Raw genomic sequence first — 23217 nt, 5'->3', positions numbered from 1 at the left:
AAAAGTGTGAATACTGTACCTTGTGCATCAACCAGGAATCTAGCAGACAGCAACATGTTACTGGTAGGATAACAAATAGCGGAAACTGTCAATAATACAACCTCATAGGAGGTTGCGTAATCTTGGGCACCTTCCCACAAAAACAATGCTTTTCTTTATTATTATTATTACCACAGCAAGAAAACAAAACAAATAACTTTTCATGCTATTTAGACTGCGACAGCAAATATTCAATCAGAAATGGGGAATGCTACACACAGCAAATGACCTCTGTCACTTGAAAACGTCCACTCACTTCAGACTGCTCCGAGAGCTTGAACTTGCGAACAGCTTTACTCCTTGCGTACTTGCAGCCATTGTAGTACATGCTCCACGAGCAGCCAAATGAAAAGGAAGCACCACAGGTTTCCGAATCGATTCCTTGGCATGCACATGTTCGTCTGAAAAGGGCATAGAATTTAAACAGAATGTATGGAAAGAGGAGTGGGTGGAATTGACACTAAACAGAAAATATCTGTAATTATATCCACAAACAGCAACACCACAAATATCACATGTAAAAAAAGGCAAAGAGCAGTGGATATGCTTTCATAACATGTTCAGACAACCTGTCATCAACAGCTTTGTTAACAATTCATTTCGCTCAATGTGTCATTTCTCCATGTTAGTATGAAACCCATGGTAACCTCCATGCAGAAGTACATCGCTCCATCATCTAGGTACTATAGCAATAAATTTACGTAAACTGCAAGGAAAATAACCCTTTTTAAGAACTTGATTAACCACTTTTTTGTTTTTCATTCACGCATATAAGAAATTTTGATACTGCCAAACGTCATTTTTTTTAAGCAATAAAAGTACACAAAATGATAAGACTAAAGCTTCCCCAAATACTGGCTAGAACTAACACTAAATGACACAATATTTATTATCTTTTTAGAATACTTTGTAAGGATTCACAATTACACAGAGCATTTGTGCTTCACCGGGACAGCCTGCATAAATGTAAGCATTCTGTTTTGAAAAACTCAACGTTTGGCTGAGTGACTGTAAGGGCATTCTGCGTTGTTTTCTTTCCTCAAATAAAAATAGAGTAAACTGTCTCATTCCTTCTCACCTTCATGCTTCTTTTTGATTGTGCACCTGAGCACTTTACTCTAGAAGCCGATTTTCTTGCTTGTATGTTAAAACATATTCATTTCTTTGAACTCTTGGTTAGCAAAACAAAGACAATTAAAACTAAAGATGATTACAAAAGGGAACTGTTATGTCGCACATGTAACTGTGGGAGTTTCAGTTTCACTTCTTAGTTTCAGTTTCTCTGCCACATGCATGTTACGTAATAAAAACACATATGTTATGTAAGCCAGAATAAAGGAGAGGCCTGCGATATTATGGCGTTGGCATGGCATCACTTCGGATGCGTAGTTCAATCCTACACCTACAATACTACAGAAGCAGCAGAGGGCACCTCAGATCTTTTGTCTCTTTGCTTTCCTTACTGTTTTCTTTTTGTAATTTGTTCACTCTGCTTTTGATAGAGCTAGTTTTAACATCTACAGTGCTTTTAATAATATCATTAAACTGCATCCTTGGCACTGCTTTTTAGCAGAACTAATTTTAACATTGAATATTTTTCCTTTGCTTCTGTTTCCTTTCTCTGGTTGTAGCTTACACATGCACGTACCAATTTGTCACTGCAGCTAGCCTTCCACTAGTTTCTTGCTCCTTGAGAATTAACAGTGACGAGGCAAAAGAAGCTACATCTACTTGCACTTCACATCCCACCCACTTCGTTGGGGCTAGCACTTTACAAAAATCAGTTTTGATGCACGACAGTTTTCTTGTGAGAACGGTCCAGGGGTGGTCGCTTCCAGCTTATAAAAGCTCCGTTCTCAGTGAAAGTAGCGCCTTTGCCGCTAGAATGCGGTAATCTACCTATGCAGACCAACTTTAATTTGTCCTCCGTGTCCCTTTAAGAGAAAATATGTCTTTTGTTTAAATCAATAAAAACGTAATTTGTTTGGCAGTAGAATTTTCGGTCCCACTAGTTTTGCATGTTTGGTTTCCCTAATTTCATCTATACATGTTGCCCTCCCCGACTGCCATGCACAGCCCAACAAGCCTTATTGGTTTGGACTGACCTGTTGTAATGAATAAAGACGTCACCATCATTTCACTTTAGTCACAGAATTCTCGTGGCATATTCACACTGAAATTACTGCATAAAGCAGTTCCACTGGAAATGCTCTCACTTAAATCGCAATAACTGAAATAAAGAAAGACACTGAAACTACACCCACAAGCAAAAATGTGACAGCTTTTCAATGAAACAAGTTGTGATAGGAGTTCTAGCCTTACCTCACATTTGTGACAGAACACTTACCAACACCAAGATTTGCATAAAAAGCCTCAAGGGTATTTGCAAATCATGACGTCTTCACAAAATTACCAATACAATCTTTTCTCCAAGCGCTCAATGATTGCAGTTATTAAAGTATACTCTCGCAGCTTATTACAATGCCTTAAAAACAAATACATAAAAATGCTAGTCCCATGCTCAGCACTGCCTTCAAAGGATTACAAAAGCGATAAGATTGATCAATTTATTGCAATCAGTACAGAAATAATCAGATTCTCATTTTGCTATATTGCTCAGAAAAGAGAAAGGTTTTTAGCACCTGTGCAATGTGTATTCAAAGATGGTTGCCATTAGAACATAGCAATCAAGTTTTTGAGCTGTTTTGATACTTCATTTTCCCAATAAACACCCTTTTGCTTTGTCTGTTGTGAATTCAAAAGTATCACCAATAAGTTCAGACTGTCATGATGTAATTATAACCAATAAAAAAAGTTGCATATATTTCCAGTCATGGTATGCACACACCTCTACGCTGAACTGCAATATTGTAGGTTTATTCCGTGTGATTTTTTTCCACACAAAACATGGACCTTAGTCCGTGCTGTGAGCTTCATGTTCGTCCATCTCCCAGCACTGCCTCGCATGCACTTCAACAACACATGAGTCATGCCCCACAAGTCGAAAGCAGAACTCACTGCTCGTTGGTGCCGCAGCGGCGCTGAGTGGGGAAGCCAAAGTTGACTGTTTTGTGCACAACTGTGCGGTACAGGTCGTCGGCCATGTCAGCATGAACACCCTCCCATGCCACAATAGCCATCACAATATAGGCACACATACAGCGATGGCCCTGCCGATGCCGCAGCACTGCCAGCACCTTCTCACTGGGACCACTGCGCCGAATCACCCACTTCGCCACAGGACAGCCCTGGCTTGTCTTGCCCTCCTTGCCCGTGTACAACACCTTCTCAATGCGCAGCGCGGTGCCCGTCACATTCAGCCTAGGCAGTAATGAGATAGATTACATCCTTTTGTACCTTGCCCCTACCATGAACAACGTCTTACCACCATTCTCAATGACCTCTGCCTCTGTGAATACCTATATAACCTTGCAGTTCAGCAGCGTGTACTGAGTCAAAACCATATTCATGAGAACATATGACTTGGTAAAACTTTCACTTTCCATGATGTCAACTTGGCTAGGAGTAATGCAAATTAATTTCATGAACGTGCTTTAGAAAATGATAATGTGGCTACGAAGACATATGGAACGTGCTGTTCACAACAGAAGTTGAAAAGGCATTCCAAGGTGTAGCACACCTTTCGTCAAATTTTCACAAGCAATGTAGGTAGCCTTAAATTCTAAAAATGGTACAACACATGCCATGCTACAACACAGAAGTCACTAATGGTAACCAGCAACAACATTATAGCATTAAGGCCTTTTCAAACATTGGCTAGAGCGAATAACAAACAGACAGTAAAAATACTAGAATGTAATGCGATATGACCATGTGATGTTTAGGAATTGGTATTAATCGTTATTTTTTTTTTTTGCGCACCTTGTTTCTGCTTAGTGACACCAGTAGTGACAAAATCCAAGTTAATAAGTAGTGTTATACATTCAGGAACCTGCACATTGGCTACAGAGCTTCTAACAATCTACATGAAGCCTCTACATATTACACCAGTTTTATTCATAGATTTCTTGAGCAGACTTGGGAGCATGTGAATGCAATTATGACCCTTGCCTTGAAGACATATTTAGGGTGTTTCACCTAAGACTTTACATAATTTTTAAAAATAGGCCTTTTGAGAAAGAAGAGCATTTTTTTAGGCATAGCATCGTCAGCAGTCAAGCACATCACAATACAGCTAAGACATGTTGACTAGCAGGCTGGTTAACTAAAGTTGAATAGTTAACTTTCTAACTATTACTGTTATGCTCCTTAATTATTGACAGGCGTGGAGCCCACTGTAGTAATATTCATATCATGTTCTAGAATTTCGAAAATGTGGCTGCCCTCGGCGCTGTGGCCCAACAAATTTTGGTTGCATCGTGCCAAAATACAAATGCGTTTGAGAAGCTTGCAGGCAAAGCAATCTCTCCAATGCACGTAACTCATCGAAATAGCCAAAATTTGTTGAGCCACAGAATTTCAGAATTTTCAGAATTTATTCGAAATTATAAATACTGATGTGGATATTACTTAAGGTGGACTACATGCCTCTCAGTAATTAGGGAGCCTAGCAGTAATAGTTAAAAGTTAACTATTCACTATTAGTTAACTATCCTGCTAGTTAGCATCTCAGCTTTATTATCATGTACTACCTCGATGGAAAGAAACGCAAACAACCCGGCACCAACACGCTCCGCTGTTTCAATTTCTTTTCACCGCACTTTTACTTTGGTGATAGCGAAAAGACCCTAGACTCGTCCATGATGCATTCTAGGATGACTCTAATGTCTTTTTTGTACCACCTAGGTAAAAGCCGGTGAAAATAAATTCCAACAACGGGGTGCGTTGGCGCCGGATTGTTTGCGTTTCTTTCCATCGAGGTAGTACTGCACCACTAACAATGCTATGCTGAAAAAGTGCTCTTCTTACTCAAAAACCCTATTTTTAAACATTGTGTAAAGTCTTAGTCGAAACACCCTGTTTACCGCCAACCTTTGCAGGAAGCAGTAGTGAATAGTGCTGCTAAATAAATATCATTCTTCGTTTAGCCCTTTGTAAAGTCAGCGGGACTAATGTTGTCTCACTTTCTTCCAAGTGCTAGCAATCGGAGAACGGAGCATCTATATAACATATTTTTGCATGCTGAACACTACGAGATAATCAAAGGAAACACTCAGTGTGCTTTTATTTTTCGCTAATAGACCCCCTCAGTGTTATGTGTTTTTTATTTTAGGCGCGGGTGTACACTTTGCTACGGCCAACATTGGCGGGGAAAATAAAATTAAAAAAACTATTGAACTTTTGAACCTTTTCCACCAGTCAACTGTCTCATAATACTTCTTGAAGAAATTTTCAACTGTATTAAAAGTTTTGTTAGATAAGACCGAAGTTCGGATAGATACCACATTTGGTGTCTTTTTACGAAGTCATTGGTACAAATGTGCTTGCCTGTTTTCTACAAAACCAGTTTTCTAAATGGCTCGAAAGTTATGTCATTCCATTTCTAGAGTCATTCTTAATGCAGTTTTACCATTTGCATGCATGTGAGACATCATGTTTTATAAAGGGTTAAAACATGGTAGTTTTCGTAATCTTCCCGTTGAGAGTGATTCATTTAGGTGACGACAACCCAATTAAGTCCGCCTAAATCCCTAGGTAATGTACTAGACCATTTGGTTGGAAAGCTGACATTAGCAGACTACTGCTCAGGAAGAACCGGGACGTGACCAACTGCAGTGCAGAAATACATGTACAAAGTGATAAAAATGGTGAGATAATAAAGGGCCAAAATGGCGGCACAGGTTCTTGGGCTCACCTTCGTTCAAGCATCTCTCTAACTGCGGCCACAGTTGGCCCCGAGCCAAGGTGAGTGTAGTAGGGTGACTTGTCCAAAGGTGCTGGGCACAGACAATTTAGAGTACCATAAGAATTTAGAAGTTCATTTACACCTACCTAAGCAGACACAGGAAAGCTAAATTTGACAATATTTTCATTATTAATTAAGCTGTTCATTAAATTCCCCTGGTTTTTGAACAGGCGCTCCCTTTCTGTGCAGTGAACAACAGTAGCTACTGTTCATCATAACTTGCACTAGCAGCCATTAACAACTCTGTTGAAATATGATGCTGGAACTAAGTGCGATATATCTATGTACTAAAAAATCAATTTCTTGTTTATGCAAAACTTCCTTCAGTTTTCCCTGTTCTGAATATGCCACAGGATCAACAAAAAGACAAAACTACTGTGACAGATGTAACAGGCCCCGTGAAAAAGAAAATTTGCCGCACCAAATATATAACTTGACAACAAGATACCAAAATTCAATGAGTTTAAGGGAACAGCAGAATACAGGATACCAGAATGTGACACGTGTAAAGGACTTATAGCACATAGGAATAAAACAAACATGACTTCTGGCTCTTCAGAACACTTCTCCAAAGCCAGGGCCCTTCAGCAAAATTTGAGCTCTATGCAGATATGAAGAGAAGTCTTTTACCAGAGCAGAGTGCACATAGTATATATGTCTAGAGTATAATAAAGAGGCAAAAATAATTAATTTCAGACCATGGCATCTTTATGCATCACGATAGTCAGCATTTCACACAATGACTCAAAGAACAGCATTCTCTTTTAGTGTCAAAAAAATAAAGACACTTACAACATGTACTAAAAACCACCACCTACTAGCATAATGCTGGAAGCACTTCATAAAATTTAGCTCAGGGAGCAAATATCAGCCCATCAATTCTTTAGTGGTTAATATAAGGACACTTCAAAATTGACATTATTTTTGCTGAAAGTAAAGCACCAGCAAGTGACTGGCCAGTGAAGTGATAACTCCTACTATCTAGTGATTGTGTCAAGACCCAGTAAAACTGCAACAGCTTATGGAAAAATTCCCAGTTGGTTCCAATTGGAACGAACTCGGAATTGTTCCATAAACCAGTTAGACTGGTCAAGATTTTAACCTGGGTTCTAAAATTATACATCTAGCAAATACACATTTAAGTACAGTTTTTTGCACAGTAAATGTGCTGCACAATCAGCTCCAGTACAAAATCAGCTCGAAGCAATGTTGAAGTTCGAGCATGATTAAAAGCTCCACTACAAGGCCAAGAAGCTGCAATATAAAGGAGATATAGGCTAGTTGGTACATGACAAATGCAGAACAGCACAATAAATGGCAACAAAGGAGGCAATATGTGGTTTTTGCTGTATTTATAGTTAACTGAACTGCTCTACATTTCATTTAACCATCTGCATTTCATTGTACAAGGGTAGGAGAACAAAGCATGGGCAGGACTTATTGGAGCTATACGATGGTGGTATGGAACTATGTACTATTGCAGACCTCTTTCAAATGTTTTCTTTTGAAGTTCCAAGATGCCTAAGAGCCACCTATGTTACCTGCTGGCTCTGAACTTTTTATGAAGATTGCACATTCCGGGTCCATTCATGCTAGGTGGGTGGTGCCCTGATCCTTCAGTCTAATATTCAAAGTAATACTTTGACAGCCCATAGTGGGCAACTACTAGTAAAATCCAAAGAAAGAAATGCTTATCTGATGGCACGCTCTTGGTGATGCCTCATCAGGATAATGCCATGCCCCGAGATACATGCCAGCTCCTCAGCTCAAAATTTGGGTCACTTCTAGCATCACGCCAAGGAAAGCAGAACACGTTTCCAGACGCGCATCCCCACGTACGCCAAATGCACATGCCCTGTACAGTCACTACCACAGAGTTCCGAGCCACCAAGTGACACACACGTGCAATTCGGCCAGCACTCGCACATCCCGAGTACTTTTGTTCCCGACAGTACGTTAAACACCGTTCTCTAGGACTGTATGCAATATTCCGTTGAGTTTCCACTCCTCTGGCACAATAACGCCAACCTAAGTGGCCCCACATTGTGGTTACTGAAATCAGGGGGTCTGCAATATTCTATCAAGTCTCTACTCCACTGGCATAACAGCACCAACCTAATTGGCCCCACATTGTGACTGTCATTGAAATCAGGGCCGCCCCACCTGGAGAAGGAATCCAAGAAATCAAAGCACATATATTTTGCTATCTGAATTATGCTGAGAGAAATAATTCTTCAAAGGGAAAAGAAAGGAAAATTTCAATGCCACTTGCAATTGTGCCTCAAAAAGCAACACAACAATGCTGCACAGAAACAGCAGAAAGAAAGTTGAAGCAGACAGCTCCAGACAAATGACACTTCTGGTAGTGATAGAAGAAAAACAAAGAAGCACCGATCATTATTTCACTGGCTACTAACAGAAGTAACGCAAGCATCATAATTTTACTGTATCACCAAACCCTCATGTATGGCCCACGTCTCCCAAGTAGCTAAAGGCCCGTGTACTGTGTGAGGTCAGTGCACAATAAAGAACCACAGGTGGTCAAAATTTCCGGAGCCCTTCACTACAGCGTCCCCGTCCCTCATAGCCTTAGTCACTTTATGATGTTAAACCATCATAAACCAAACCAAAGTTTCTGCACCAAAGGGCTTGGCACGGGACCGGATATAATGCGTTACTCAATTCAGATTTTCTTTTTTTTTACACACACTAAGTGCAAGTGCCTTGTGGTCTTTACGCAATACATTCATGAACACCATCTAAAACAGGCTAAGCATGAGTCGTGCTTAAAATGCAGCCTACGAAAATTTGCATTTTATACAGCTAGAAAGAGTTGAAATAGCTGGCTTACACGTCTTGTTAGGCTGTACCTGCCCATCACTTTTCGAATTTGGCACTGAACGATTGGAACATTGTTTGAAACGTTGCATGCTCAGTTTTGTCACATTGAAATAATGTTGAGTGTGCACTTAACCAAGCTAAACTGACCAGACCAAGACTTGCACCACCATCCCACCCCAGCTCGGAATCGTTCTCAACAATCCAAGCTCCCTGCAAAGATGGAGTGAAGCGGAACCTAAAGCAGCCATGTGAGAGGGAATACCAAAGATTGAAGCCCCAACCCCTCCCAAGCTTGGCAGAGCCACAAAAAGTTTTTAAACTAAACTAAGGCCACAACAGTCGTAACCTAAGGTGCACTACGATGCGAATGGTACAAGAAAGTTTGTAAGACTCCCAAAGATCAACAACCACCAGATCCGCCAATCTACCTTTTTCACAAGATGTGGCACCCTGTGAGGAGTGCAAAAAATTCATGTGCTACTGATTGAAATGCAAATGGGAGATGCAGGTGCGATCCAGTTCCATGAGGAGCCAACTGCACCTGTGAAGGGGCAAGTGTGTGCTTGACAGCTGCCGCCATCTGTCACATGCACCTGTTGCTAACATGAACTGCGCATGCGCAGTAAGAGCTGCAGGTTTGTTTTCAACCAGTGGAGCAGGAGAAGCAGAGGCGTGCATGCGCAGAGCAGTCCTGTAAAAAGGTGGCATGCCCTATGCTCACACTGCAGATAAGCCGACCCGAGCATCGTGCATTCACATAGCATTGTCTGTACTTTGCTGCACAGAGAAATAAACACAAACCACAACACATATACTCCTATGACAACTGGGTTTTCCCCCAACAAGGATTTCAACCAAACACTCACGAGCTTGTGGCCTTAGAGTGCAAGCTACATTTGGTAATGTGAGAAAATCAATACACGGATCTAGCAAGTTGCTCAAGAGCAATACCTCGTCGAATCCCAATTCCTTTCCCTTTCACCACCCAATGGCCACGAGCCCTCCTTTTCTTTGTAAACTCATTCATTCATTCGATTCAATGAAGCAATTAAGCTAAAGCAATCAGTAATACACTTGCGAGGGTAAAATTAAATTCAACCTGCGAGTGGCATGAAGCAATATTGTGACTTTTTATGTCTGCACTGATTGACTAGTATCCCTCTACGTTTCTTGCACCAACAGTGACGCATGATGCATATGCTTCTACGAACCTAATAACACTAAAAAAAAAGGGCATAAAAGATTTGGAAGACTAATGACAGTGAAATTCAACCATATTGTAGAAAAACTTCTCATTACGCAGTTCTTAGGAGCGCTTCTGCATGTGGAATGATCTTTTCTCGTATATTAGTGAATTAGATAAGACCAGCATGTGTTTATTCATGCACTCAAGGTCCCTTGCAGTGTTCAGTAGTACCTTCAGATGTAAAAAACTACTAAGAACTACATACTACCACTTTCCCTTCAATGTCATAAGATAACAATACTGGTTTAATACATACATAATCAGCAAGCATGGCTTTGTGAAACAACACACTTACAGAGCTTGGCTTCTGTTTGTGCTCCCAAAATTCTGCTAGCATTTACAGTTCATATTGCATTGCTCCTAAGGCTTTCTTTACTTCCTCAATGCAAAGGGGGAAAGCAGCTGGTGAGGACCAGGTAACAGCAAATCTGTTGAAGGACGGAGGGGAGGTTGTACTAGAAAAACTAGACACCCTGTATACACAATGCCTCATGACCTCGAGCATACCAGAAGCTGGGAAAAATGCTGCATTATCTTAATTCATGAGAAAGATGTCAAGGACTTGGAAAATCACAGACTGATCAGCGTGCTATCCGCTGCTTACAAGGTATTTACTAAAGTAATCGCTAATAGAATCAGGGCAACCTTAGAATTTAATCAACCAAAAGATCAGGCAGGCTTTTGTAAAGGATACTCAACAATAGACAATATTTACACTATCAATCAGGTAATACAGAAATGTGCAGAATGTTACCAGGCCCTATATATAGCCTTCACATATTAAGAGAAAGCATTTGACTCAGTCGAAACTTCAGCAGTCATGCAGGCATTGCAAAATCAGGATGTGGAGGCTTATGTAAAAATACTGCAAGATATCTATAATGACTGCAAGGCTACCATAGCCCTCCATATAGTAAGCAATTAAATTCCAATAAGGAAGGCTGACAGGCAGAGAGACACGATCTCACCAATGCTGTTCACCACCTGTTTACAGGAGGTGTTCTGACGCCTGGGTTGGGAACACTTGGGGATAAGAGTTAATGAAGAATACCTAAGTAATTTGTGATTCGCTGATGACATTGCCTTGCAAAGTCACTCAGGAGATGAGCTGCAAAGCATGATCAATGAGTTATACAAGCAGAGCTGAATAGTAGGTCTTATAATTAACACGCAGCAAACCAAAGTAATGTTCAACAGTCTCGCAAGAGAACAGCAGTTCACATTTGGTAGCGAGATGCTGGAAGTGGTAAGGGAATACGTCTACTTAGGGCAGGTAGAGGCCGCTGCTCCGAATCATGAGAGGGAAGTAACTAGAATAATAAGAATGGGGTGGAGCGCATATGGCAGGTTCTCTCAGATCATGAATAGCAGTTTACCAATATCCTTCAAGAGAAAAGTATACAAGAGCTGTATCTCACTGGTACTCAGCAATGGGGCAGAAACATGGAGGCTAACAAAAAGGGTTCAGCTTAAGTTGAGGACAACGAAGCGAGCTATGGAAAGAAAAATGATAGGCGTAATGTTAAGAGACCAGAAGCGGGCAGAGTGGGTGAGGGAACAAGCGCGTGTTAATGACATCTTAGTCGAAATCAAGGAGAAGGAAGGGTCTTGGGCAGGGCATGTAATGCGAAGGCAAGATAATCGCTGGTCCTAAAGGGTAATGGAGTGGAAAGTTAGATGGGCGGATGAAATTAAGAAATTTGTGGGGTACGGTGGCTGCAGCTGGCAAAGCACAGGATTAATTCGAGAGGCATGGGAGAGGCCTTTGCCCTGCAGTGGGTGTAGTCAGGCTGATGATGATGATGATGATTTACAGTTCATCACCTTTTCTTTATTGCATTAAGACAATTTAATATTTATAAAATTAGAGAATGGCACATAGAGGGCATATCAAGTACTTAGGCTCCAGAATGTCGCGCCGGCTTTTCTTTTTCTTCAGTCAAAAAGTACACAAAGTCTTGCCAAGAGCGAGACCAACCACTAGTGAACAAAAATATCTAGCATTTGCTCAAGCAGTATAGCTTGAAAACAAAAGGCATGCCTTAAGCTTATTGTTTGCAACAGAACACCTCACTATTAAGTACTATCAGAGTCCTAGGTGCTTTTTAATTCAGCATTCTGCATTTCTAAAACATTCAGCAACATAAGTGACAGGTACCAATGTGTGCAATCTCAGAAATGGACGAACACAACTGTGTAACTTGGCCTGTGTCTGAGGGCAGCGTATGTAGCAGTACCAATACAGGTAATACACAGTCGCATTTTCACATTTTATCTATACTTTCCTTACTCTGTGTTCATTACATCAGGAGTGTCATCAGGAGTTCATCCTCTTAAGCTTTCCTTAAAAATTGCCTTAAGTGTTCCTCAGCTACTGAGCCAGAGACCAAACACAAAAGGTGCCTATGTGCTGTGCGATGCCAGTGCAAGTTAACGATCCCAGGTGGTCGAAATTGTTCCAGGGCCCTCCACTATGGCACCCCTTTCTTTGTTCTTTCACTACCATCTTCCTCCCTTCCCTTACGGCATGGTTGAGGTGTCCACCAAGCACCATTTCCGTTCCTCAATACCACTAATTGCAAAATATGCACATTTTTCTAGGCACAACGCAAATGCTGGTATTCAGCTTCAGCAGGTGTCCAGTGGGCTATTCTGACTGGCTCATGTCAGCTTTTTCATTACTGTGACTAAAGCAAGCTACAGTGACAAAAAAAATGTATCAGGTGAAACGAACCAAGAGGTTTTGTTAGAGTTTCATCGTAATTATATCATTGCTGTTTCAGCTAGTGTGAAAGATTCAGAAGTGCAGCCAGGTCAGCAGCTAGCCAACATACTGACAAAATTAATATCATAAACTTTCCAATGAAGTTATACTTGATGAACAGGAAAAGCAATTGATGTGACCATGCTGAAGGCAGCAACAAAGACAAAAATAATTAATGGGACTGACAGCCAAATCTTACCAAGTTTTTTTTGTTCTCATGCAATAAAACTCTTAATGTTCAATGTGCGTAATCCTACAAACAGTTTCGTCAGAAAAGCGGCAGAAGATTTTTACAGAGAATTTTAGTATCAGTGAATGCACTCCTTTTTATGCATCCAAACATTGAAAACCATGATCAGTGAGCGTTACAATGACTGCATGATGGCAAAAATGAGGTACCAAAAACTAGTATGGCCACAGTCACCAGCCAGTAATTAGCTTTGGCATAGCATAGCATCCACTTCCATTTCTGGTGCCGCCGTGGTGGCTCAGTGGTTACGGCGCTCGGCTGCTGTCCCTAAAGACACGGGTTTGATCCCAGCCGTGGCGATCGAATTTCGATGGAGGCGAAATTCTAGAGGCCCATGTACTGTGCAATGTCAGTGCACGTTAAAGAACCCCAGGTGGTCAAAATTTCTGGAGCCCTTCACTACGGCATCCCTCATAGCCTGAGTCGCTTTGGGACATTAAACTTCCATAAACCAAACCAAACCAAACTTCCATTTCTGCATACAACTTTGATGTACTGTCGCAATGGAAAGAAACGCGAACAATGCGGTGCCTACACGGTGCGCTGGAATTTCTTTACATTGCGCTTTTACTTCGGTGATAGCAAAAGGACGCTATAGTCGTGATACAGGTCAGGACGACAATTAACGTCTTTTTCTTACCACCCAGGTAAAAGCACTATCAAAAGAAATTCGAACAGTGAAGCATGTAGGCGCCTCATTATTCACGTTTCTTTCAATCGCGACTGTTCACTAGCACACATCTCATCAATGACAGTTTTAGTGAACCATGGCTATGCTGTGACAGACAAATGCAAAACAGTGAGACGCCATCAAACTCGAAGCACTGCAACTCATTGATGTGAAGGGAGCAGTGCTTTTCATCATAATTTTTTTTCCCATCAAAAAACACACTGGAGAGCATAAACCGTAATACTGTTGCTTCAGCTTGTTTTATGCAATTTTCAATGCCACATTAAGGTTACAGATTCTCATCTCATTGACTGCCCAATTTCATCAATGTGAGACAATACATTTACATTTCCACTAAACTCCCTAAAAACATATTCATCAATTGCCAGTCCCTTTAAAAATGATATCCTTTAAAAAATAACCAACGAAATGATCTTACAATTGATATAGTTGCTTGCATTCCATGCAAAGCCATTACACAAGTGGAAGTACATAAGAGTATACAGCCACTGTATGGCTGTATACTCTGTATAGCAAAACAGCCTGCTTTTGGAATCATGGCTATAGTACTATTATTTTTCGTTTTTCCTTGGACAGGCATTTTTTTATCAAGTGTGCACTTCAAAAGTGCTAATCTGTTTTCTGCCATTCTTTCAAACAAAAAGTGCCACTCAGAAGTTCTCGTACCCTACTAAAATTTTTCTTTCCTTATAGCAATAACTTTCCTTTCTGTTTTCAGCAATTTCCAATTAACAGGCTCTATAAGCAGCCATGAAGTTTGATAACATACCGTGACCACTAGCTTCATCTTTGTTTCTCTCCACTTGTAAACCTTCTCTTGAATGACATCAACACTGAAACTGATACGACTGTACTATTTATGTGTTATGCTATGACTGCAGTATTTTCTGTTAAAAAAAAAAAACAGCTTTACATATAAGGAAAATGACGGCACCACTGCGCCTGCTATAAATGTTTGGATTGAGCTTCTCACAATTCTGACATCTGTGTTTGTGATGGAGATTCAATATTAAACTTTGCATTTGCAAAGCCCAGTACTTAAAATTTTCAAGCCATAAAGAGCTTTGAGTGCATAAATGAATGTTTTGATTTTGCCGGATGCTGAAATTACACTTTGGTTTTGAAAATGTTAGAAGTGGTGGTACCACAGAAGTACCGGTACAAAAGCTTTCTACTCTTTTGCACAGCCACTCTACAGTTGAAAATACTGAAGAAACTAAAGGTTTAAGGTTTACGGGGTTTTAACAGCCCAAAGCGACTCGGGCTATGAGGGACGCCGTAGTGAAGGGGTCCGGAAATTTCGACCACCTGGGGTTCTTCAATGTGCACTGACATTCGCATAGTACACGGGTCTCTAAAATTTTGCCTCCATCGAAATTCGACCGCCGCGGCTGGGATCAAACCCACGCCTGTCGGGTCAGCAGCCAAGCGTCATAACCACTGAGCCACCGCGGCGGCTGAAGAAACTAAGCGTAGCTAAAAAAGTCGGCATTATGTTTGATCTGCACACTGCATTAAGGTCACAAATGTAACATTCAGACATCAGAAAACCAACACCTTTCTGTGTTGATTAAAGTGAAGGACATCCCACACAGCCATAAGCAAGTACAGGGTCGGTTAAAAGTTCCCAGGCCACAGGGTCTCCTTTTTAGCGGTATGGTTGGGCAGTCACGACACCTCCGAACCTCAAGATACCTGTAGAGGGTAGAAAAAGTATTATTTTAACCTCTAAGAAGCTCGGTAGCTTTATCGGCATCTTAAGTGCCGGGATATACCGAAGAAAAGCAGACCCTGTGGCCTAGGAACTTTTGACCAAACCCATACATAATGGTTGATTTTACTCAGGTGAAAGCATGAACATATTCTTGCTGAAACCTCAGTATGTGTACCAATTTTGTAATTTCACGTTAGTCAGCGAAATCAGCCACCCTTTCGCTACCAACACTTTCACACTCTTTGAAAGCCTGGTGGTATTCTATGCAGCACTCCCTCTACAGGGCTGCTCTGGGTGCCACCATAATAAAAACTTTGTGCTATAGTGTTGCCATGTGCATTTCCATGTGCACATGTATTTCCAACAGATCAACTCCCTTTCGGTCTGTTCAAGCTTCTGCCACACACAAAGACAACGTATTACATCCAGCAGGCCTCAAGTGACAAATGTATTTCTGCAGCAGTTTTTTGTGCTAAACGTACCACCAGCAGCAATCATTTATGATGTGAATGTGCAGAAAAAAATTTACTTCAGCGCAGTCACGTAATCCCGTTGCCTGAAAATATGTCCGAATATGATAGGACGTGCATGCTCTATCCGCTGACAACAATACCACACGAGTGGGTGGTGAGGCAGACCTGTAATATTTTTTTTTCCGAGAATGCACCTGCTGTAAACTTTTGCTACCGATAGTACATTACATTCCCTATCACAATGTTATTTTACCACTATCACAATATAAAAGCATAACATGTTCTCATAACTTCCAGGCTGGCATCATTATATAAGCTTAGTTCTAGAATTTCTTGGAAAGTGAAAACCATGCAGAATAAATAAATAGCCACAAATCACACACATACCTATATAGACAGTTTTGTACCAACCCCTATGGCAACACACTCTTGACTGTCAAGGAAGCATAAGTGAAGGTTATCTCTTTGAACCAGATCAGACTAGAGTTCTATGCACTGCAAGTCCTTGAGTGTTATCCTAAAAGCTCTTTTGATCAATAACTTGAAGTGGGAACAGTGTTGGTCGAATATGTTGGTCAAAGATCTTTTATGTGTACTTTTTGACCTCACAAGTAAATCAAAGATCTAAGGTATGTGGCAGTGTTGGGTGTCCAATACCACCCTGTGGCCCCTTGTTACTTCATACTTCATCATTCATACTTAACTGTTATTTCATAGTTACTACTCAAAATGTTGTGTGCATATTAAAGGCAAGCCAAGGTGTTTCAGTAACCTTTTAGAACATATTATTGTGATACTTAGTCATAACATTAAGCTGGATATAGACACTTTATCAAAACTTCACCAAGCATCTTGAATGTTTCAGCAACTGCATCTATACTGCACCTTTCCTTTAGGATAGACTTCTACATTGCATAGCAGGTAGGTTCAACGTTAGATGGACAGCTATGGCACTCCAACACACACCCAATACCCATAAAGTATGTCGTTTTAAATCTTCAGTAGATGTTGATGGTCGACTGAATTAGTGCCCCCACCTTCCAATAAGTGCTTAACGATTACATCAATTGTTGAATATACATGCAGGTGCAAAAAAAAAAAGGACGATGACTAAGGACGAATGCACACAGCATGTACAGTGTACAGGTGCCCACAAAAGTTTTTGGAACACAGAAATCACGAAAAACGTTGATTTCCTCGCAAGCTAGAAGCACAGCCAGGCACTGAGGGGTGTATTGTGCAGATCACACTGGGAACCACAAAGCACATTCTTCAGTTCATGTCATGGCTGCATGGTTACGCTGCACAGCAATTAGGCTTTGTGGCAATTTTCTTGTTCCGAAAACTTTTGTGGGCGCCTGTACATGCACAGTTCACCGCCAATACGCACTGTGCATGTCACAGGTGTTCCTAGTGCGCTGTCTTTTTTGTGCATGTGTACTTAAGAATGAGTGCAATTAAGGGGATGAGGGTCTTTAAAAAACTTTTTACAAATGAGGTCACAATTATCAAATCTTCCCAAACCATTTTTTTCATGCTGATTCCAAAGATGTATAATTTTATTTACGGTAAGTCATTGTGTACTAATGTAATACAGCATATAACTTTTTGCCGAGAGCTTTTGAGAAATTTTACACATAGAACGTGCTAAAATGCATGCCACTGGTCCCAGTCAAAACAAAATAAAACTGAAACGAACTAGGTTTCCAACTGGTTTCCGTTGGTTCCAAATGGACTGATTGGGTTTCCAACTGGTTCCACTTGGAATGGTGTTCCTACTGGATAGTCCAAATGGACTGCCAATTGGACCAATTGAGTTTCCAACTGGTTCCAGTTGGAATGGTGTTCCAATTGGACAGTCAAAATGACTACCAACTGGACCACTTCAGTTTCCAACTGGTTCTAATTGGAATTGTTGCTCCAATTAGAGTCTAAATAGAGTGCCAGTTGGACACAGCAGCAGTACGATTGGTAATTCACATTCTCATTATATGCTCAGTTGAATCTGGTGAGCCCAATTGGTCTTACCAACTGCATCCAATTGGTCTAACTGCACCCAATATATTCATGTGAACACTTGCATATTTGAGAAACACGGCAATACTAATTAGGTTATAAGAACTACCTGCAGCTTAATCTGCTAAATTGTTTACTTCATTTATACTATCTCTACAGTCGAAAATGAATTAAATAACGATGCTTAACTGGTAAACATCACTAACCCCATTATGGGAGTCCCATCCCACATACGAGATATATAAGCAGAAGAATGTGTTGGGCTTATGTTAGGTGTGTGACTATGCTAGCTGTTTCTGGAGTGTAATGTATGATTCATTTCATTTCCGAAAAAGATAAAATTCCTAAATAAAAAGTTAGTATGAGGTGGAAATTGCATTTGTTCCCAATTGGAATCAATTTTTTTTACTGGGGTTTCTCATGAAATCAAGGTAAATCCAACAAAACTAAAATTATCACCCCACCTATAATAGAAAGTGAGTTACAGGAATTTGAAGTTGTCACTCCTGAAAGAGGAGTACAAATTTTTCTTCCCATCTCTGCAGTAGCAAATTTAAAACCTTATAACTAAACTTCTTTGGTAGGCAGGATAGGTTTGGTTTATGGCGGTTTAACGTCCCAAAGTGACTCAGGCTATGAGAGACGCCGTAGTGAAGGGCTCCGGGAATTTCGACCACCTGGGGTTCTTTAACGTGCACTGACATCGCACAGTACAGGGGCCTCTAGAATTTCGCCTCCATCGAAATTCAACCGCCGCGGCCGGGATCAAACCCGCGTCTTTCGGGCCAGCAGCCGAGCACCGTAACCACTCAGCCACCGTGGTGGCTGGTAGGCAGGATAATGTTATACCCCTGTCACACGGACACTGTAAAGGTATTTTGAACTAATGCTCCATTACTCTAAGGACGAACGCGTGCTGCCACACGGACGTGCCAAAAAACACCTAGCTCAAAGGAGCTTCGAAACAAGGCAGCTCGAGTTCGTCCTTTGAGGCTTCAAGGGAGTACTCTCTCTCCCAGCGAGTTAACAGCATAAATAAATTGAGAAAAGAAACGTTCAATTTTCATTTTATAAATTCACTTCACAAGATTAGTGGTGTTTTAAAATATAAGATCATTTGTTTTGTGGCAGTCTCACCACGCCATACTCTCATTCCAGATATACGAGCGTCAAGGTAGCCACGGTAAATATGCCGCCATGTCGGTCATGTTGCTTGTTGCTTTATCATAATACGGTTACAAAAATTATTTACCAAAAAAAATGTGACATTTCTGTATTTACATGTGCAGTGAGGTTTGCAATTTTAATAACGCTTTTCGCCGATGAGGGCGCTAAAAACTTCTTGCGAAGGTCGTTCCGCGACCATGTAGCACGGACGAACTCCCTTGAAATAGTGCTCCTTTAAGAGCATAAAGGAGCATTAGTTCAAAGTGCCTTTAGAGTGCTCGTGTGACAGGGGTATTATCCTCATTACACACCTTGACATCAATAGAAACCAATGGCATACATTTTGACGAGTTCCCTGCAGCAAAATTTCTTGAAATCTCTTGGCAAAAAATTAATTACATATTACATAAGTGTGCAAGAACTTGTTCTACATAAAATTAAATGACATAATTGGAATCAGCATGTAAAAATGGTTTATGAGGGTTTAACGCCCCAAAGCGACTTAGGCTATGAGGGACGCCGTAGTGAAGGGCTCCGGAAATTTCGACCACCTGGGGTTCTTTAACGTGCACTGAATCGCACAGTACACGGACCTCTAGAATTTCGCCTCCATCGAAATTTGACCGCTGCGGCCAGGATCGAACCCGCGTCTTTTGGGCCAGCAGCCTAGCGCCGTAACCACTCAGCCACCGCAGTGGCTAGCAAGTAAAAATACATTTCCTCAAGATTTCATTAACGTGATTTCATCAATAAATTTTTTCTCGGACCCTCTTCCCCCCTTAATTGAAAATGTTATCTAGATTCCCTGAAATGTTCTCTAAGAAATTGCAAAGACTGTGTAGCCTGCTGTACATATAGCACAGGTCAAGTGTACACCTTATAGCTGTAGTACCAAGCACCAACAATACACGGCTGTTCATGGCATACACGTACTGCGCCACTATTTTTCACTAACAGCTCTAAATAGATTGCAACTATTCACAAATACCAATGCACCTAGCTTATTCATGTTATTTCTTGGCAGTGCAGCTTGATTTATGCAAGGGGTCTTTTTTTTTTATATCAATCTTAAGCCTATACCTGCCCATACTGAAACACCAGCAGTATGACATAAAAGGCAATGAAGCAGGAACAAGGAAAGGCAAGGTGGTCATATGATTATGGTCATATTTTCTCGCAGGTTCCAGAGAAGAGGCGAGACTGGGCCCAACAAGCATTTCATGCTCAACAGCTAGAAATAGAGACATTAAAATTTTGAACAAAGAGCTCCTTAACACCACACTACTGCAACACAACACCCCAGCTGCACATTTCAACAATACCAACAATATACTGAGTGCAGGATGTCAGCTGTTAGCGAGGAGTAAAAGTACAGCTCCTATTACCAACCATCAACTAACCAAACAAGAGTATGTAGAGAATGATAACCTATACTACCAGAGGAACAAACTTTGCTAACACTGCATACACTAAAATTACCTGGATTTCCACATGAACTAAAAAGGAGGAGGACCTGCAAAATGACCTCGGCAGTGAACCAATAATCTGATGCTAAATATGCCTATGGCAGCCCACAATGACTCAAAATTGACTAAAGACATTTCGGCATGCTGGTATTACATGACAATGAGACTGTAGTGCAACACAAGACGGTAGTAATGTTCAATTTGGGAAATTTTGCCCTTTTCAGGGAATCTTTGGCCTAAAATTGGGTGTAAAGGGAATCTTCATGACTTTTCAATTATTTTAAATATTAGCAGAAAAGAAATAAAAAAAATTGCACACTTTTCCCGCAAATTTAATGCACTAACAGCAAGGATTAATAATAATAATAATAATAATAATTGGTTTTTTAGAGAAAGGAAATGGACAGTATCTGTCTCATATATTGTTGGACACCTGAGCTGGACACCCGAACCACGCCGTAAGGGAAGGGATAAAGGAGGGAGTGAAAGAGGAAAGGAAGAAAGGGGTGCCGTAGTGGAAGGACTAATAAAAAATTACTACAAAATCACACAGGGAGAACTGCAGCAATTTTCTGAACTGCTTCAGCAAAAATGCCCAAAATAAGGATTTGTTGGAGTCTATTAACAGAATTTTTGGTTTACTGCATGGGATGTCATTAACAGAAGGGATGATGGAAGAAGGAAAGAGATAAGCTCCCCGACTTCTCTCTTCATCCATCATCCCTCTCGTGTTGTGCTACTGTCCGTCTTCACTACGACATAAATTGTTAACTACAGAGACCCTCCTCATAGCTTTACTGGTCTTGGGTATGACGTTGATGAAGTTTGCAAGTTGTTGCCTTTGTCTAAGTATATGCTCAATCATTTCTGCCTGTACTACAGTTTTAAAGGTTTAGACTCCTTTGATAGTGGGTTCCAAATACTGACGAGTTTGACATTTTCAGCTCTATTCACTTGACGTGTTGTTGCCAGCAACAATCCTCCAACTCTAGAGGTTGTCATATCTCTTCCATTTAGGCAGTCCAGTGCAATAACAGTGATGTATGAAATATGAGAAGATGCTCTAGATGTAAAAGGCCAACACTGCTACAGAAGTATCTTGTGCTGGGTCAGCACTACACCTTTTGTCAACATTCCTCAGAACCACATATGAAATATATAACATGTGGCCCACACAAATAAGAAAATTTGCACATTTTCAGCCCTTCCAGAAGGAGACTGCACATCCTGGTGATGATGCAAACATTTGCAACCTCTTTCAAAATGAAATTCTACACAACTGAGACAAGTGAATAAAAACAGAGATGAATGATGAAAGGTGGAAAGAAGATTCTTCCGTCATTTAAAAGTACATTTGTAAAACTGTGAAGTTGTGGATTACTTTTGTCCCCTTGATAAAAAGTAATTGAAAAAAAAAACAAATGCAAATAAACTTAGTACCAACAAGGCCATGCAAAGCTTAAGCAGGAGGAATGGGAGGGGCACCCAACAAAAGACTGCTCACAAAGGACTACCAGCTAAACAAAGGGTAAAAAAAAGGCAAGCAGTCATAGCAAGGACAGGCAGAGAGGTTCAGACATGCCAGGGTAGAAAAAAGGCAAACGTGAACAGAACAGCAAAAGAGAAAAGAGGTTGGGCCAAGGTTGCTGCTGCAAAAATTCCCATCACCACACAGAACCAACACCATGTTTTAGAACTCAGGTTGCTCTATGAGCAGTCATTTTGAAATGTGTTTGCGCTTATGATGAAGTGCAGAGTAGACCAATGAGGGTCCTTTCCATGCCACAAGTGTAAGGCATCCATATATTCTTGATTGATGATTAGACTGAAATCCATCCTAAATGACAATAAAACAATGTGTAACTCTGAAGCTAAATGCTGCCATATTCACACAGGAAGTACAGAGAAAGCATGAGTGCTTAATAAAAGGCTTCCTTTGTTTCTGGGAGGAGAGGAGCAAGAGATAAGCACAAAGGTCTACATGAGCCAGGAGCCCACAAGGCAGCCCAAAAAAAAAATTCGAAGTTACACATTGCTTTTACTTAGCCAGGGCATGTTCTATCATCATAGATGGTTCTGAAGATGCTTGTAAAAGCTAGGTGCTATAAAAATGATTGCCGATTCTCTGTATGCAGAGAAAACAAAAAAAAGGAAAGGAAAGAAAAGCCGGATTCCGCGGGGGGTCAGTGATTGACCTCATAGGTTACCCACAACTGTGGGCCACCCACGGGAAAGAAGCAAAATCAGACATTGTTGCATTTGATTTTGAAATGAAAGGGATTTATTTCTCACACATTTCAAAACCTGAGTTTCTATATATTTAGAAAAATCTATGGCACAGTGTAAAAAAAGTTGTGTATAGTAGCGAAGAGTATTGATAAATGTTGTACATCTCATCTGTTCACTCGATGATCAAGCAAACACTTTTTAAACAACTATTCATGTTGAAAGGTAGCACACACAAAAAAAATATAGCTACGAAGATTGTACAATTAAGTAGGGACACAAAAGCAATCCACATACTTCATAGCATTTCCAAATGTGCAATAAAGAAGTCAGCATAAAAACAAGAACACGCTCATCAAAGTTTCTAGCGGCATTTTTTGTTCCAGGTGCATGCAATAATCTCAAGCTGATCCTTCCCTGAGTGCAGAAAAACACTATGAGCACGAATACAAAACAAT

General features: G+C 40.7%; 1 protein-coding gene across 2 annotated transcripts in view; it reads right to left on the bottom strand.

The window, feature by feature from the left end:
- Positions 1–23217, bottom strand: part of LOC144115350 (methylcytosine dioxygenase TET-like) — a 78804-nt gene that overhangs the window by 33185 nt on the left and 22402 nt on the right. For both annotated transcript variants that reach the window (XM_077649699.1, XM_077649700.1), the window contains 3 exons: positions 5855–5936; positions 3058–3360; positions 296–440 (listed from right to left, as the gene is read on the bottom strand). In XM_077649699.1, the coding sequence (XP_077505825.1) occupies positions 296–440; positions 3058–3360; positions 5855–5936 (530 nt within the window). The remainder of the gene's footprint in view (positions 1–295; positions 441–3057; positions 3361–5854; positions 5937–23217) is intronic.

This window comes from Amblyomma americanum, chromosome 1, assembly GCF_052857255.1.
Source record: "Amblyomma americanum isolate KBUSLIRL-KWMA chromosome 1, ASM5285725v1, whole genome shotgun sequence".
Lineage (NCBI taxonomy): Eukaryota > Metazoa > Arthropoda > Arachnida > Ixodida > Ixodidae > Amblyomma > Amblyomma americanum.
Note: the sequence above shows the minus strand (reverse complement) of the source record. Positions and strands in the feature narration are given on the sequence as shown.